The sequence below is a fragment of the Ranitomeya variabilis genome, chromosome 2 (genome assembly GCF_051348905.1).
Source record: "Ranitomeya variabilis isolate aRanVar5 chromosome 2, aRanVar5.hap1, whole genome shotgun sequence".
NCBI lineage: Eukaryota > Metazoa > Chordata > Amphibia > Anura > Dendrobatidae > Ranitomeya > Ranitomeya variabilis.
In genome coordinates this window covers 83112696-83129990 of record NC_135233.1, presented here as the reverse complement: position 1 = coordinate 83129990, position 17295 = coordinate 83112696, and the positions used below count along the sequence as shown (strand labels likewise).

General features: G+C 40.6%; 1 protein-coding gene across 1 annotated transcript in view; it reads right to left on the bottom strand.

Annotated features, from left to right (window-relative positions):
- JAG1 (jagged canonical Notch ligand 1) overlaps positions 1-17295 on the bottom strand; it is a 43859-nt gene that overhangs the window by 14649 nt on the left and 11915 nt on the right. Inside the window, exons 3-11 of the mRNA XM_077282599.1 lie at positions 11338-11389; positions 9083-9337; positions 8730-8790; positions 5916-6046; positions 5551-5670; positions 4812-4925; positions 4577-4690; positions 1715-1828; positions 1269-1315 (exon numbers count right to left, since the gene is read on the bottom strand). Of these exons, the coding sequence (XP_077138714.1) occupies positions 1269-1315; positions 1715-1828; positions 4577-4690; positions 4812-4925; positions 5551-5670; positions 5916-6046; positions 8730-8790; positions 9083-9337; positions 11338-11389 (1008 nt within the window). The remainder of the gene's footprint in view (positions 1-1268; positions 1316-1714; positions 1829-4576; positions 4691-4811; positions 4926-5550; positions 5671-5915; positions 6047-8729; positions 8791-9082; positions 9338-11337; positions 11390-17295) is intronic.

Genomic DNA, 17295 nt, shown 5'->3' with positions numbered 1-17295 from the left:
TGTATTAGGGTATTTTTCCTTCAGCATCCCACCATAAAAACAAACACGGGCATATATGCACAATGGGCCATTACGCTCGTCATACGTGCACACTTTTTTTTTTACGTCGATGAGTATTTGTTCGATTTGCAAAGCACAAAATTGATTGTGTGTATGCGAAGAATAATGGCCACAGAACAACAAATATATACATAAATCATCACGGACCAAAGTGCGGAAACGTTATAATGTACAGCAGAGGCGGCCTTACAAAGAAGTACAACTTCTAACTAGTGAGGAGTGAAAGTGCGCTCTACTAGGGTTTGGATCGTGTGCTCTGGTACGCACGGAGTATCACGGGTGCTCGAGTGACAAGTCAGTAAAAAAAAACAACAAACAACCAAACAAACATGCGGGGATTGCCTGCCATAGATGGGCAATCCCTGCATGTTGTTGGACTAACATCCGCAAAAAATGTAGGGCCTCGAGCATGTCTGTCGAGAACCCGCGATACTCCGTGCGTCCCCGAGCACCCGAATAGCGAGCACTTTTGTGCATCACAATTATTAACTCATTAGTCAGTAAAGGGAACAGGTCACGATATACATGCAGTTCGATATGTGGACAGAATAGTAAAGAGAAGGAGAAGCTGAACAGAATGATACATAGAGTTTTTTATTGAAAAGACAACTTTTATTGTACTTTATTCATGGATATCACTGGTGTTTGTCTGCAGGAGTCCAGTGGGCGGTCCTACTAGTGATTGACAGTCTTCCCCGGACGACTGACAGCCATCTCTGTGTGCACAATCACTAGCAGGACCTCACACTGGACTCATGTATTCAAACACCAGGGATTTCAATGAATAAAATGCACGTTTTACTTAACCTTTTCCCACAACAATGTCCATCAGTCTGATCAGCTTATTCTGCCTGCAGAGCAGATGCCATTTTTATACGACAAGTTCCCTTTACACATGCATTGGAGGTTTTGTTAAGGGCTGCTACTACAGATGCAGTAAAAAAAAGTGTAGCCTGCTGTACTATTATGAGAGGTAAATAATGGACTACATGACAAACCTGACAATTATCGTTATAGAAAACTGGGTCAATCGGGCTCCACTAGTGTCAATCACCTAACAGTTAACTTATTTTTGTTTTTCCGCTTCTTTAACGGAGCCAAACAATGGCAATAAATAATGCAAATGTGAACACAGCCTTAAAAAAAAAAAAAAAAATCCTGTATAGCAAGGTTTGTCATAATGCAATCAATAGTGTAAAGAGACGTACCCTGCACGATCCTCCATTTTGACACTGGTCAATACAATCATTAATATCTAAAGAGGGAAAAAAAATAAAAGGGGAAAGAAATATTACACATTGTGCTTGTACCCATGACTCTGCACACACCGACTGCCGGCGACAGAATGCAAATCTGGAGTACAGAAGCGAGATAGCGACGTTTCCTGCATCCTTTCCTTTAGATAAGGTTATTCTTAAGGGTGGGACCTTGAAGCAATTCTTTCACAAGCTTTCTCAACTTCACATCATTGTTTTAGCCATGTTATCAGAATATGCCCATACTACAGACTAATACGTTTTGATAAAATTGTATATTTTCTTTCCAGGCGGACAACTCCCTTTTTCCTTAAATTATATATTGGCCATATATTTTCATCTAGGGTTCAAAAATAGGTAGAGGCAGGAAGAGGGGGACATGTGAATGGTGTACTTACTGATGTCGCAGTTCTGACCCGTCCAGCCAGGGATGCAGTCGCAGTAGTAACTACCGATGAGGTTTTTGCAGGAATTTGCATTCACACATGGTTTAACTTCACACTCGTTGGCATCTTAAAATAAAAAAGGCATTGGTATAGGTCAGCTGAAACCGTTGGCACTTCATGGCCCAGCATGCTTTACCTAGACACTTATACCACTACGCTCAATAATCAGGTTTGTGGTATTGTGCTTGCTGCATTTCTTAAGGTACCGTCACACTAAACGATATCGCTAGCGATCCGTGACGTTGCAGCGTCCTGGATAGCGATATCGTTGTGTTTGACACGCAGCAGCGATCAGGATCCTGCTGTGATGTCGCTGGTCGTTGATTAAAGTTCAGAACTTTATTTATTTGGTCTTCAGATCGCCGTGTATCGTTGTGTTTGACAGCAAAAGCAACGATACCAGCGATGTTTTACAATGGTAACCAGGGTAAATATCGGGTTACTAAGTGCAGGGCCGCGCTTAGTAACCCGATGTTTACCCTGGTTACCGGTGTAAAATGTAAAAAAAACAAACAGTACATACTCACCTTCGCGTCCCCCGGCGTCCGCTTCCTGCACTGACTGAGCACCGGCCATAAAGTGAAAGCACAGCACAGCGGTGACGTCACCGCTCTGCTGTTAGGGCCGGCGCTCAGTCAGTGCAGGAAGCGGACGCCGGGGGACACGAAGGTGAGTATGTACTGTTTGTTTTTTTTACATTTTACACTGGTAACCAGGGTAAACATCGCGTTACTAAGCGCGGCCCTGCGCTTAGTAACCCGATGTTTACCCTGGTTACCCGGGGACCTCGGCATCGTTGGTCGCTGGAGAGCGGTCTGTGTGACCGCTCTCCAGCGACCAAACAGCGACGCTGCAGCGATCGGCATCGTTGTCTGTATCGCTGCAGCGTCGCTTAGTGTGACGGTACCTTTAGGCTAGAGGTCAGACAGCCATAGGTTCTCTCATGAGAGAGGATGGGGACGATTATGTAATTGATCAAGCTCTTATCAGATTGTCAGCATTGTGTAATCAGATGCTCTTGGATAAGAGAAATGGAGCACACTAAAGAGAAGGAGAACAACATTTCTCCATCTTCTCTATTGTGTCAATTCATGAAAATGTAATCCGAGTGCAGGCTGATTTGCATGCACTCATTGACTTGCATGGCCGAGTGCGATCAGATAATCAAATCAAACTCAGACATGTTGTGAATTTTTATGAGATGGTCCAAGGAAAGGGAAAAAAAAAAAAATTGGCCCCATAGAATAACATGGGTCCGAGTGCAATCCAATGTTTTGTCAGATCACACACAGACCAAAAATACGGTCATCCGTTCCTGGCCTTAATGTTTAAAAAACTACAGTAAAGTCCGATACTCATGAAGCTTCCTAGAGCAATGCCTATACGGATAACCATGAGCCGGGAACAGGGTTGTACTATGGTAAAGTACTGACAAACCATCAAGACTGTTTCTATTAGTCCATACAATAGATCTTAGGAAGGGAAAAGCTTTGGCAGTTTATTTTCCCAGACTCGTGCATATATATGTAAAGGCTCTAGTAATCCTACCAGCTTATTCAAGTTCCTCTCTCCTAATTTCCCATAAATATATACACGAATAACCTTTGAACCGTCTTTCTGCCATTACTCCCTGAACCCCGGATAAAATGGTTCAGCATCAGCACATTTGCCTGTAAGGTGAAATTTGTCGACAAAAAAAATAAATAAAAAATCTGCTTTAATTTAATGGTATTTGCCCAATTGCTCATTATGAACAGTAAGAAGCAATTGACCATTTCAGGAGGGAGGAGGAGGAGGGGGTCTTCCTTCACTATTGTCAGGCAGATTAGAGACTTTCATAAAGAGAACGTAGACAACTCATTCTTCATGAGATCATCCACATTTTGGAGACCAGCTGTAAAGTCCTGGGTCTGTGGGAGTTGACACGGCTGAAAAGATACAGCAACTTTCCCACAGGACCAAGCAGGGGAGAACGTAGGCTCATGTTAAATGCTTTCCCAAAGTACACCACTTAGTTTAAGGATACTCATTTATTTATGGTTAATGCTGTAACCAGGCCGTACAGGGCCAGCGCTGCTCACTAAACTAGAACATGGAGAATTCCTGCGCAGCGAGCCTGCCAATAAATAGATCTGCGCTACTATTGCTCTAGTGGAGTCATAAAAAGGTAGATCTAAAAATGGAGACACCATCACAATTTGGGGAACCTGAGGGTTGATCGTGTAGAAAGGGAAATTCTTCATCTGTGGCTCTACAGACTAAATTAAGGGGGGATACATTCCGGCAGATACCCACATGGAATAGAAAAGGAGATCCTGGACAAAACAGGTCATTTCGACAAAGAAACTTCCAAGAAAAACCCTTATATAGTGCCCTTCCAAGCCAAGGGACTGCCTTCCATAACTTCTCACCCCTGTGGCATTCCCATGTTAGTAAATGACGGCAGATCACTCAAATAAGCCATGACTTATTGACTTTTGCAGGTTGAACCTCTGTGCCCCACTAAGGGTCCTGAGAATTAAGGAGGCTCCAGCACCACGTATCCTTTACAGGAAAAAAAAAATGATTTGCACTAAATCAGTACTAAGGCCCCATTCATTCTTATGGTTGGGGGGGGGGCTAGACATCATTAAAAGAGTACATATCCTATCACAAACCAAGATGGGAATACCTCTTTAGAAAACTTCTTTGTGTATTACCCAGCAATATATTATGCAAAACACAGGCTCCGGTACAAAGTGCAACAAAAACTAAAACATAAAAGACTAGAAACACTAAAAATAATAATTTATAATTAAGTAAAACAGTTATTACCTATTTGACAGGTTTTTCCAGTCCACTGGGAAGGGCAAACACACTTAAACCCATCTACTAAATCTTGGCAAGTCCCACCATGTCCACAAGGATTCGGGGCACAATCATCTATGTCTAGAATGAAACGAATATAACAAAAAAATAAATAATATAAATTATATGTAACTACGGTCCTGGAGTTATTGAAGACCTGGATTATTCATATCGTTACTAGATTAAAATAAGCTATACATACTGATGGAGCACGTGGGACCCGTCCACCCTGGAGCGCAGTTACATTCAAATCCCCCAATGGTCTCCAAACAACTGCCACCATTGTGGCAAGGATCAGAGAGGCAGGCATGTTCGGCTGGAAGAAGAAAATTATAAATATAAATTTATATAGAGAAAAATATACATACACAGGGAAAAAAAAAAAAAAAAAAAAGTAAAAGAAGTAAATTCTGCCTCGTTCGTAGACCACCTTGCTCTGCAAGAAGTGACCAGCACTAATACCGAAATATCTTATTCTCATTAACAGTGCTTGGTTTAACACAACTTCAAACACCAGGGAAATAATCTTTCATGCTATGTTGACCTGATCAATGTGCCATAGCTTAGATCAGTGGAATCTGAGCCAGGAGGAACACAGATTCCCATAGAATTAGGAGGAAATGGGGAGGGAAGAAAAAAAAAAAATGCTTAAAAGGGTTGTTCGAAAGGTCTGCATCTTCTCCCCCTCATTTAGGCAGCTCAGCTCCTGTCCACAGTAGTGCATCTCAGCCCCATTTACTTACGGTACATAATAATAAACTGCAATGTCAAACATGGCTCAAAAGCAAAAATGTCGCTTTTGCTTTGGGGAGAAAAAAAAAAAACCCACAGCTTTAGAATCCTCCTTTAGTCTATAATTATAAGGGTGCACAAATACCCAATAAAGATTATAATAAAATTACAGAGAATCAGAAGTTAGAAAAACATTTTTTTAAAGTTACCGATTTCACAATTCCGTCCCGAATACCCCTCCGTACAGGAACACTCGTACTTATCCGGGCCGGTATTGCTGCACGTGCCTCCATTTAGGCAGGGCTGGTACGTCCCACAGGAGTTTAAATCTGCCGATAAAAAAATGGCACGCATGGGTCATGGATGAATATCGTGAGAGAGCGCCATCATAGAGGTATACTGACGACAGACAAAGATTTATTCAAGCACTCGAAGGACGTATATTAATGTATACTGGCTCTGCAGCTGTTCTTCAAGGTCGGAATGTAATTGAACGGAAAACACACACAACTTGCATAAAAAGCAAAAAAGGCTTTACTTGGGGAATGTGGCGTTTGCTGTATGATTAGCATACCTTTGTTACAGAGCTGACCACCCCAATTCGTTTCACACAGACACTGCCATGGTTCAATGCAAGTGCCATGGACACATCCTGGGTGAGGAATGCACTTGTCACAGTACTGTCCCTGCCATCCATATTGGCATCTAGGTTGGAAGAAAAAAAAATAAAATAAAAAAATAAAAAAAAAAAGGACAAAAGGTTTATACAATTTGCCTTCAGAGCAACGGAATCCTTCCCCCTTGCAAAAAATGTATTGCATTCCTCGAGGGAGTTTTTGGTTCTCTCTCGTAAACAAACCTACCAGTAGTTTTGCCAAGGTCTGTAAGCCAATCTTTTTACAAAAGAATAACTGTTCTGGGAGACCCTGCATGGTGCCATTGAACACAATAATACTCTATTCTCAGGTCATTCAAATGAGACGGGGAGGGTGGGTGCTCCCTACAAATCAATCTCTAGGCAATGTCAGGGTGGACAATCAATTGCGTGGAAAAGAAAAAAAAAAAAGAAAAAAAAAAAGATCCCAGAGAACAATGGAAATGCCGCTTTCCTGCCTGCCGACTTTTCCTGCTACATTTCTGTATTATGTGTCTTTACAAATGTGCTCGCTGTATAAACAGCCACTCTCGTTTTCTGTGATCCATGTTTAGAAAAATTAATTATATCCGCTAAAACTAAAAAGGGGAAAGACCGCCATTTGGAAATCATAACCACATGAAGCAATGAAGATAGGAAACAGACGTGCTGAGTTACAAAAGGCTAGTGGGGTCTTCAATATTACATCAAGGATTCCTAAGCTAAACACTCCTTCAATGACCAAGACCAAAAACTTCCCCCAAAGCGGTCTTTAAATTTGTAAAAATAAACCATTAGATAGAGGTCACCCAGACTTCAAATACTAGTCTGCGAGAGCAAATCCGTATCATGGGAAAGCTAGAGAATTCAGAGGCAGGGGGAGAAATAGGGAAAGGGAGTCTGTTTAACCCTCCACTTTACTGTTCTAAAGGCTAGGGTGGTCACACAAGCGTCTTCTCTCATCCGAGAAAATCGTTCACATTTTGCTGATCAGGGTGTGATCTGATTTTCAGGGACGTGAAGATGAAAAATAATGAAAAAAAAGGAAGAAGTTTTCCATTTTCTCCACCCCTCATTCCGTAAAAATTGGACTGAGGACGCAAATCATGCATGCACTAGGACCAAAAACACGGCCGTCTGACCTAATAGTAAGCATTGATGCAACTCGACACGGATTGCCTGCCTTTTTACCAATCAGGGGCTATACGTAGCAACTACTGCCATAATGCCACCGAGATTGTGGTTATGCTCTCGAATGAGCATGCAATTATTTTATTTTTTCTTGTAACTACCAAAATTCGTAAAATGGGTGCATATTAATATGCCTAGAAAAACACAAAATTTGGCGGTCCTATGGGAAAAGAGTCTGGCAGGAGCACCGACAATTTCGGCAGATGCCAACACCAAAATGATCCCCATCCCCCTTGCTCTCAACACTATCCTTGGTTCCTTGGCAAGATCGCCCACCTTGGTTTTTCTCCATGTCAAGTAGGAGCCTGTAGCTTTGTCTGTCCTATCCCAGCCGAAGACATGAATATATTGTTCAAGCTTCTTTCCGACAAGTGTACGTATGCAAATAACATGTGGGAAAGTTGCACCTTAAACAAATACTATATGAGCAGCAGTGCATGTCTGAGCATGGAGTGGGAGGCGAGACGTAGAAAGAGAAAGGCCTAAAATCTGGAAACAAAGCCTGTTCTTGTAGTGGCACAGCAAGCCATGTTTATTTAAGTGACAAGTGCACAAATCATTAGCCCTCGCCTCATGGAGTCACTATATACAATGTCCAGAGCACTCATTTTACATGTTCACTGTGTAATAACCTGAAAAATTACACTGGCATTTCTGCCACCTTAGAACTCAAATTGCAGAAGAACATGTTCAATATGGAAAGGATGGGTCACCTTCTTTTTCATACTTCTGTTAACATGTCATGTTTTTTCCTTAAAATAGGGACTATATGTGGTTTATAATTGAAACCATTGGCAACTAAAGTTTTTAGTTGCCAATGGTTAGCATAAATCTTAAAACATTTTTCTATGACCATCATGAACCTATAATAGTCATCTAGAATCTACCCGGTCCCAGTCATGCCAGATTAATGGACTGTGAACGTGTCTACGTAATCCTAACTCTACACAACTGTAATTTACAGTCGATCTTTACGCTTCCCGTGATTTTGCTAGAGCTTAGCATTGCCATAAAGATGAAAGATAATCTGTAATTCCAGGCCATCCCAATATTTTAATTATTAAATTGTCCGGGTATGTATAAAACCTGCTTTCCATTGTATCAAAGCCAGAAGACAGACAACTTCAAAGCTCCGCAGCAAACAGTGTCTACTGACAAGATTCCATCTCAGCCATTAACCTCTCAGCACTCAGATACTGGCTCACAAGAGCCAAGGGACCCAGAGATTTTACTAATCCTAGTCTAAAGAATGCCTCACTTTTTGCCTATTGATAGACTTGGTGTGGGGGATGGACAGTACAAAGTGTTAACCCCTGTAATGACACCGAGCTAAGATGTCCACTGGCAAGAAGCCCATTATAACTCCTACACACGGATGTGTGTCAGAAACATGTACAGGAATTTAGGACGGGACTTCATACAAGTTTTGTTAAATTCCAAAAAGGTAGTATTATACAGTACCGTACAGTAGTATTGTACTTGTTTTTATTATGTATACCTCTCCTCACATGTAAAGCGCCATGGAATAAATGGCGCTATAATAATAATAAATAATAATAATACCTGCATTCTCCAGGAACCTTGCAAGTCCCATGCTTTGAGCTACAGCCTTGACTGCATATTGCTACAGGAAAAAAGAAAAATAGCGGGGGGAAGGAAGGGTCAATAATTTTATCCAATAAATGTATAGTAGTATAAATTGTAATTATCAATTACCTATACATCAATACACTCTCTGGCCAAGAATGGATAAAAATCCAAGCAGAACCACGACGACTCAAATGGTCCAGCAAGGACAGTATTCATAGACATTAATGGAATACAACCCCAAAAGTCAATTTCTAGACACATGACCAATTTGGTACTTGAAATTTTTTTTCTTTTATAAAGAATTGGTCAAAACAAATATAACTTGCCTCTGTTGCATTCAGCTCCATTCCAGCCTTCCAGACAGGTCTTGTTGCCATTTTGGTCACAAATATAATGTCCAAAGAAGTCATCTCTGGGCCGGCAAAATTTATTGCAGCCAAATCCATAGTAATGTTCACCACAAGTTACTCGGATCTGGTACTCGAAATGGGCCATTCCGGCGTTTTGTTTGAGGGTTTGCCATTGTCGGCTAGGGTTGATCATACCAGAGTGGGTGGCCTTGTCTATGATGTCATCACGCTCTTTAGAAAAGTTAAGAAAAAAAAAAAAAAGTCATGAATAACTACTCTTTAGAATGAAATGATCACATTATGTATTAGATAAAAAGATCTAAAAAAAAAAAAAAAAAAATGAGATAAATCTAAGATTTGGAGGATTTCACCTTCCAAGCATACTAGGGACAAGCCAAGACACACGACATGTCCTAAAAAGTGCATCTTCTTAACATTATAACCTGAAATAATATTTCACAGTAGTCCGGAATATTGTATACATCTGTGGTATTTCACTATGTACCCTGGGCCTTATGACTTAAACGATCTGACACCGTCTTACGACCTGCAGCAAGCTCTGCTTTGACTGCAAAGTGAAGAATTATCATAAAACGTTTAAATTAACTTTGCACACACAGTGGAAAGAAAAGCAGAAGGGCAGACCATTTAGCATAGCAAACAAGAAATGGTAAGGGACTTGTATAACAAACAAGAGAAGGGGAAAATGTTCAGGGAGGTGTCTTTGGTACGGACGACAATTTTTCTTATATGTGACTAAAAAAATTATTTTTTTGGGACTCTAAGATTTTACTATTCAATATAGGTATAACACAATTTTAATTCTAGAAATAACTGCTAAAACCCTTAGATGCCAAATTTGCTAAACCCCCAATTTTTTTCATCACAAAATATAAAGGGAGACTCAAACAGTTTCAAGTATTCCTTCCAGGGGGACAGTTCTACAAGAGTTGCGTAACCTTGGCTTGCACCTGCCCTCGTCATCCTACATTTCAAAACATTTTCATAACCAATAATGTTCTTCTACAGAGGGGGCCGTCATCTTCCAAATCAACCTATCAGCACTTCAGCCGCTAGCTATGGGAATACCATTAGCTTGCAGGAAAAGAAATAAAAACAAACTTCTATAGCTAAAACCCTAGCCGTTTGACTTGAAGGTCAAAAAGGAGTCCCCACTGTGGTCTCTTGATGGGAATGAACTGTTGCTGTTCTCGTGTTTATTTTTTTGTGCCGTCAAAAATGTGGAGAGGGAAGAAATTGAGCCAGAAAAAAAAAAAAAAACTAGTGGTTTAACCAGTACTTTAAGAAGGGATGACCTTCAGGCTTTGGAGGAGTAACTTTAAAACCTCAAAAAGCTGAAATCAAAAGAGCTTCCCTCTAGAAAAAAAAAAAAAACCTAGAGAGGCCTGCTGTAAGAAGTAGAATATATACTGTCTACTTATTTAAGAATACCAAGATAAGCTAGCCATGCACATTGGATAGCCGACAGATAGCTTGCCCAATGGAACTTGGCTGATCCATGTGTAAAACATCTTTGGTGGTGGCATATCGCCAAGAACAAGATGATCGGGCTGTTAACACCTTAATTTCCCCTGACATTGGGGGAAAGTTGGGTTGCCCTCCATATACACTAGGTGAAGATATCAGCCAATGAGCATTACATGTTTAACACCAGCGTAAGGCCTTATTCAGGTATTAACATTTCTGGTATGTAAAAAAGGTCCGAGTTTCAGTGTTTGAGATCCAATTTTCTGTGTTACAGTTTGTACCAGAAGTAATTTTCACGTATGAAAAATTAACACGTTACAAAGCATCTGACACCCACTGCAATGTTAATCATGGACAGCAAGCAGTTTGCACGTACATGCCACCCGCTTGCTCTTCATGATTTTTAAGGATCCATAGCATCTATAGAAGTCCACATCTGAATCAACAGAATAAAAAAAAAAAGTTGAGGATTTGACATATTCCAGAGGTTGCAATAATAAGACAACTATCATTCCCCTAAAAGCAAGCAGCAGCGCTGGGTAGGACTCCATGATTCCCTGCCAGGGCTCGGTTTCGTACATGAGGCATAAAAGACTTGAAGATGTATTCTATGTACGGCCATTCTTTTTTACGCATGTACATACTCCGAAATTCTAAGATCTTGCATGTAGTCTTCTTTCCAGAAAAGTGAGGTGTTGATAATCAGTAAAGCAAATACAATTAGGTATCTCATCAATACTAACCATTTGTCTCATTATTGTGATCCCACGCTTCAACCACCAAGGTGTAAGATCTCTGAACAAAAGAAATACAAAAAATGTATTACATAAAATGTACATGTAAAAACAAAACAAAAATAAAGTTAATTTTTTTTTAATATCCATCTATCTATCTATATATCTCTATCTCTATCTACACACATATACATATTTTCCTGAAGAGTTCGGATTAGTGAGTATGTTTGTGCCAATTGAAACCAAAATAGGCAACAGATTACATGTAAACCAAACATGATCCTCTTTCACCTTCTAAGCTAACTTATCCAGACTGATTCAGCAGAGACCTTTCACCTTAAATTACTCATCATTGTCAACCCTAATGAGTTTCATGTATTTTACTAAGAACAACCAATAAACACTTCTATTAATTTATTTAGTGTAAAAAAAAAAAAAAAAAAAAAAAAAAAAAAAAAACAAGAACACGTTCTAAAAAGTAGAACAAAAAATAAGGGGAGAAAAAAAAAAAACCAAGAGGCACAACTACATAGATAAAAAGTCTATAAAGATGATAAATATGTGCATATTCATGTAGTTTTGTGCAAACACTAATTCACGGAGCATCTGAAGTGTAGTCTCCTGGGAGTTTTTGCTTTTCAGCACCTCTTTGAAAGCTTTGTCTGCAATAGACCATCAATGCTCCCACAAGTATCAGGTAACGAGAAAAAGAACTGATGACTTTTAGGTTGGAGAGAGGAAAGCTTCTTTAATACAAAGCCTAGGACCTAAGCATGCAAAACCTTTAGGGCACAGCTATGTGTCACATTTATAGGCGCACTAATCTGACCAGGGGATCTCATACATTCCTGTAATAATCATAAGCATCTACTGCTTAAACTGACTCCTTAGCTCTGGACGGTTGCCAGCCATTGTATACAGCCACCTTTTATCTCTACTCCCCAAGCCGGGGAAGCAGAAGCTCTCGCTTGCTCCCTCTCCGCTCAGAACAGGCTTACAATTTTTTGACGAGGTTGAGATACAATAGGACCACTTTAAAAACACGTCTTTAAGACGACTAGAAGTGGCTAAATCCTCCGTTGTATGCTCATGTGAGCAAGTTAGAGCTGCTAGCCAACGAGAAAGGAACAAAGTTTTTTAAAAAAAAAAACAACTTGGCTCAGTCATGGTAGTAGCTGAAGATCCATAACCATTTGGAAACGAATGGAATGTGGTAATTACATAGAAGACAAACCAGAAGCACATACAGCGTTTATGGAAAAAGGTAAACACCTTGAAGGTGTAGGCATAAAGATAACTTCAAAAGTCAGCATAAAGCTACTTCTAATAACTTGACCGAGCATGCAGTCTTTGAAGGAAAGCCCTTCTTTGTGAGGCTCCACTTGGAATACAGCCTAAATATGTTCCATAGTCAAAGAACAGGATTCCATTTTGTTCACAGATAACTGTGGGAAAATTCAGAGACGAGTAAGCAAATCTTCACGAGCCCAGACATGTTCACAGTCTTCGATACAAAGGCCACCGCCAGGGCCATTTACCGGGTTATGAAGCTATGTTTTTCAACTATTTACAGCACATATTATATTTTTATGGGCTTTTATTCAACTTGTACAGTCCCAGGAAAGGGAATCTGCAAAGTGTTCACAACAATCCACCAAATAGTTGCTGCGTTATTACCACACCTTCATTCTTGAGAATGTAGCTGGGATTGTTGCTTTAAAGAAAGAAGTTAATTTACAATGGGTGATGGGCATTACACGGGAAAGAAAACCTAACGTATTTTTACATATAACAAACCCTGCTGATAGTGAAAAAGAGAGGTGCAATGTAGAGATTTCCAAAACTATTAAAGATCAAAGTCAACAGACAACTTCTATTCCAGTCAAAGTAAAGGAGAAGCAGAACCGCGTCAGTAGCTTTGTGCTGGTCCCAGAACCACGGCTCAGTCCTCTGGATATATAAAAAGCAAAAATAAAACCACAGCAACACTCTACAATTGCAAGAATTAAGCAGTAAGGGTACATTATTCACCAATAAAATAACGCAACATTTGGTCCCACATGAGACATTTTTTCCACAACACAAGCGTAACAAATGCAAAATACCAAACCCTAAGAGGCCAAAATGTGTACAAATATTGTCAAGTGTCAAAAGTTTATAAAAACCTAAAACAAATGACAACTAGGTTGTAACTGAATTAAACAATCTTTAGAAACGTATCACACCATGTGTACCCGCTCATCGTACAACCCCCTGAGTGTCACCATTTATCTTCTAACAATGAGCTAAGCACTTGGCCAATAAATTATATCTGCCAAGCCTGGAATGCCGACCTGATGTTAGTGCCAAAAGGTATAACTAATTACTAACTGAAGATCCAATCGGGCGCCACACTCACTCCACATCTGCCAGCCTGGTTGGGTGAAGCTCTAGGTCAACTTCAGTTTTTTTCCACCTTGGAAAATTCCTTCGCACTCTGGTGTATAGTTTTGTTTTGTTTTGGAGATATCTTGGTTGATCTTTTAGAGCAAAAAGTTCCCCCTCTAACTTCCAGAAAGCAAATACGGTAGCTACTGAATAAAAAATAAAAAAAATTCCAAAACCTGTAGACACCTATTGCTAAGGATGTTGCTCATTACGACTTTCATTTATTCCATCATTCGTGGCTAATTATATCCATCCAGAGATCCATCTCTATCCAGAGAAATATAACATTTTTACAAACAAAATTATAATATTTCAATAGCGACAATATGTACAGCAGCACTTTACATTTTACAGGGATTTGTAAAGACAATAAAAGACATTACAGATTAACAATAATCACATAAAACAGATACCAAGAGGAATGAAGGCCCTGCTTGCAAGCTTACAAATCTATGAGGAAATGGGGGGGGGGGGGGGACACAAAAGGCGGATGGTAACAATTGTTTTGACCAGCCACAATGTAAGAAATCGGGTGTTCATGTAATGCTGAATGAACCGGTAAACCAACCAGTATGTGTAAAAGTACAGACAGAGCGCTATTAAATGCATAAAGTGGGTGAGATCATGATACAAGGGTCCTGGTTATGAAGAGAATTTTGAATGGGCAACACAGGGATAGTTAGATAAATGCATTGAGACGGTAGGCCAGTCTGAAGAAATGAGTTTTTAGGGCACGCTTAAAACTGAGTATTGAGAATTAATCGAATTGTCCTGGGTAGTGTATTCCAAAGAACTGGAGCAGCACGTGAAAAGTCTTGGAGACAGGAGTGGGAGGTTCAGATTATTGGGGATGTTAACCTCAGGTCATTAGCAGAACGGAGGGCATGGGTAGGGTGGTAGACAGACGAGGGAGGAGATGTAGGGCGGTGCTGAACTGTGGAGCACTTTGTGGGTGAGAGTGATAAGTTTATATTGAACTCTTCCCCTCCAGACATTTTTTTTTAATCAATAATCACCATCTGTATATGAGGCCCAAGCAATTGGAAGTCCAGCAGGTCAGGACAGTTAACTCTTGTCAGCCAATCTGAAGCAACATAGACCATTTCAGAACTGCAGGCAGTCAATCTTTTTGAGTAATCTTAAACTGGTTGAAGGGTGTAGGGGGAGGAAAAAAAAAAAAAAAAAAAAAACAACAACAAAAAAAAAAAAAAACAACACACCCCATACGGCTAATAAATCTGCCATGTGCCAGAAGTTTTTGAATTAGCGATTCCACTTATATGGCAGCGATGCCACACACCATTTACAAAAAAAAATAAAATTATAAAAAACAAAAACACAAACAAGCAAAACAAGACATAATGATCATTTGAGGATTGCTAATGGGAGATAATCTCACTATATACCCTGCTCCAGTACATCATTGATCACGGCTTTTACATGGCAACTGTATGCGGGCCGAGATAGAATACCTACCGAATGGAAACCGGAGGGAGAGAAAAGCTCATTCACAATTATAATGGGAACTGTTGGTTTAATAATGGGTGAATGAACGCTCACATCCATCCGGCTGCATTAAGGTTTACTGAACATCTCTGGAATGAAGGCAACCAGCAGGTTTTAATGTTCCCATGACCATAGATGACCTCTGATAAATATACATCCAACCCAAATAATAAAACTGCACACAGTCAACGTATTCAAATGAGAGCTCCGCCATGGTGTCAAAGATCAGCTGTGTACTGATAATGTCACACTTAATTAGCCACCAGAGGTCTGACCCCTGAGCCAAAAAAATGCCCCTCCAGGAATATGCAGAGTGCTGAGGCCTTCCAAGTCATGCAGTGAATGTAGAGGACGCTTCATTTCAACCAACTATACACGGCAGCTAGACATCAGAAATAAAAGGCTTCCAATAACGAATTATATCCGCTCCAAACAAAAGGATTAGTCAATAATATTTGACAGAAAGGATTCTTCTCCTACATCATCTGTTGGGTGAAAGTCAAGAGGCCCTGATACACATGCCGGTGATATAAATGGTTTGCCGAGGGTTAGAAAAACCATGTTGAGTTTCTTCCAGATTCACCACATCTGTGTCCACGTAGTTTCTGCACTTGCAGCTCAGCTCTTATGAAGAGAATAGAACTGAGCTGCAATACCACACACCACCTGTGGACAGGTGTGGTGCTGTTTTTTTGGAAGAAGGCAGTTATATTTGTAGGATTTCTAATAATATATAATTTTTTTTTTTTTTTTTTAAATATATAAAATTTTCAAAAACTATTTGGCTATGTGCCATCGATCAGGATACAGCAGCGGTTTGGACAAAGCCTATTTTCCGCTGCATCCAAAATGCTGCATTCTAATCACACAGGCAAATCCTCCATGTGCTCAGTGAACCATGCGGATTATCAGCGCGGAATGAATGGCTATGGGTGAGACTACGCAGCGGAGACTAGCGATAATTCACATGCTGCAGCTCGTAAACCCGCGCCGCGGGTGAGTTTACACAGTGGCAAATAGAAGCACAGTGGGCATGCATTTCTATAAAACCCATCCACTGAGCTTGTAATGTAGAACGCAGCACAGGTGAGTTGTGTCCAAAACGCCGCTATTCCGGATCGTGGGCATGTACCCTAGAGCATCAAAGAACACTTCAATAAAAACAGCGCCATATTCCGGGTTTTTTTTTTTTTTAGCTTCAAAAACTCATCTGGTACACCAACATCTACAAGACGGCGTGTGCACAAACCCTGAGAGGCCGATGCACCATACAGTTTGCGCCATAAATCTAGAATATATACTGTTTGAAACGTTGCAGAATTTTTAGACAACTATAGGGCTAAAATTCGACAACTTTTCAAGAAGTGTGAGAAGCTTAGGCCACCTTCACATGTTCAGCATTTGGTCAGTAGGAGTGAGTGAAAAATGCCAAAGTGGTGACGTCTTTCTATTATACTTTTCCCTCTGATTATTTCTCTCCTAATTTTGCCTTACAAGTACTGATGTAAAAACACTGACGAATTACTGAACATGGCCTTATGTGCCAAATTCACCAAGATGCACACGCCTCATTGAATTTGGAGCATCTGTGAGGCAGTGACCCCTGTTACAGCTAGGGGGCGCTGTTTGTTCTCCCCAGGATGTGCAGAGGTGTAGTGAGGCCATGAGGGGGCCTTGTAGTCACAGGTGTAGCGGTGATTACACTTGTTAAAAGCCCTGTAGTATACAGAGGTTTTAGAGTCGAGTCTGATTCTCACGTGTGTCAGGGCCAGAGTGAGGCCTGACAACCCACAGCAAACACAGTGGTGCTGCTGCTGTCCACAATGACTGGTCACGGATGTGGACAGGTCTTGTGCCCGGAGGTGAACCGGAGGTAGACTGTCCTGTGCCCAAAGGAAGGGCTGGCGTGTGTCACAGCTGCAGACAGGAGGATGTCAAGGTCTGTGTACGGCTGTGGGTAGAGACTGTGATACAGCGATGCAGGACACCCACGGAATTAGAGGAGGACTAGCATGTGTAGTGACTGCAATCTAA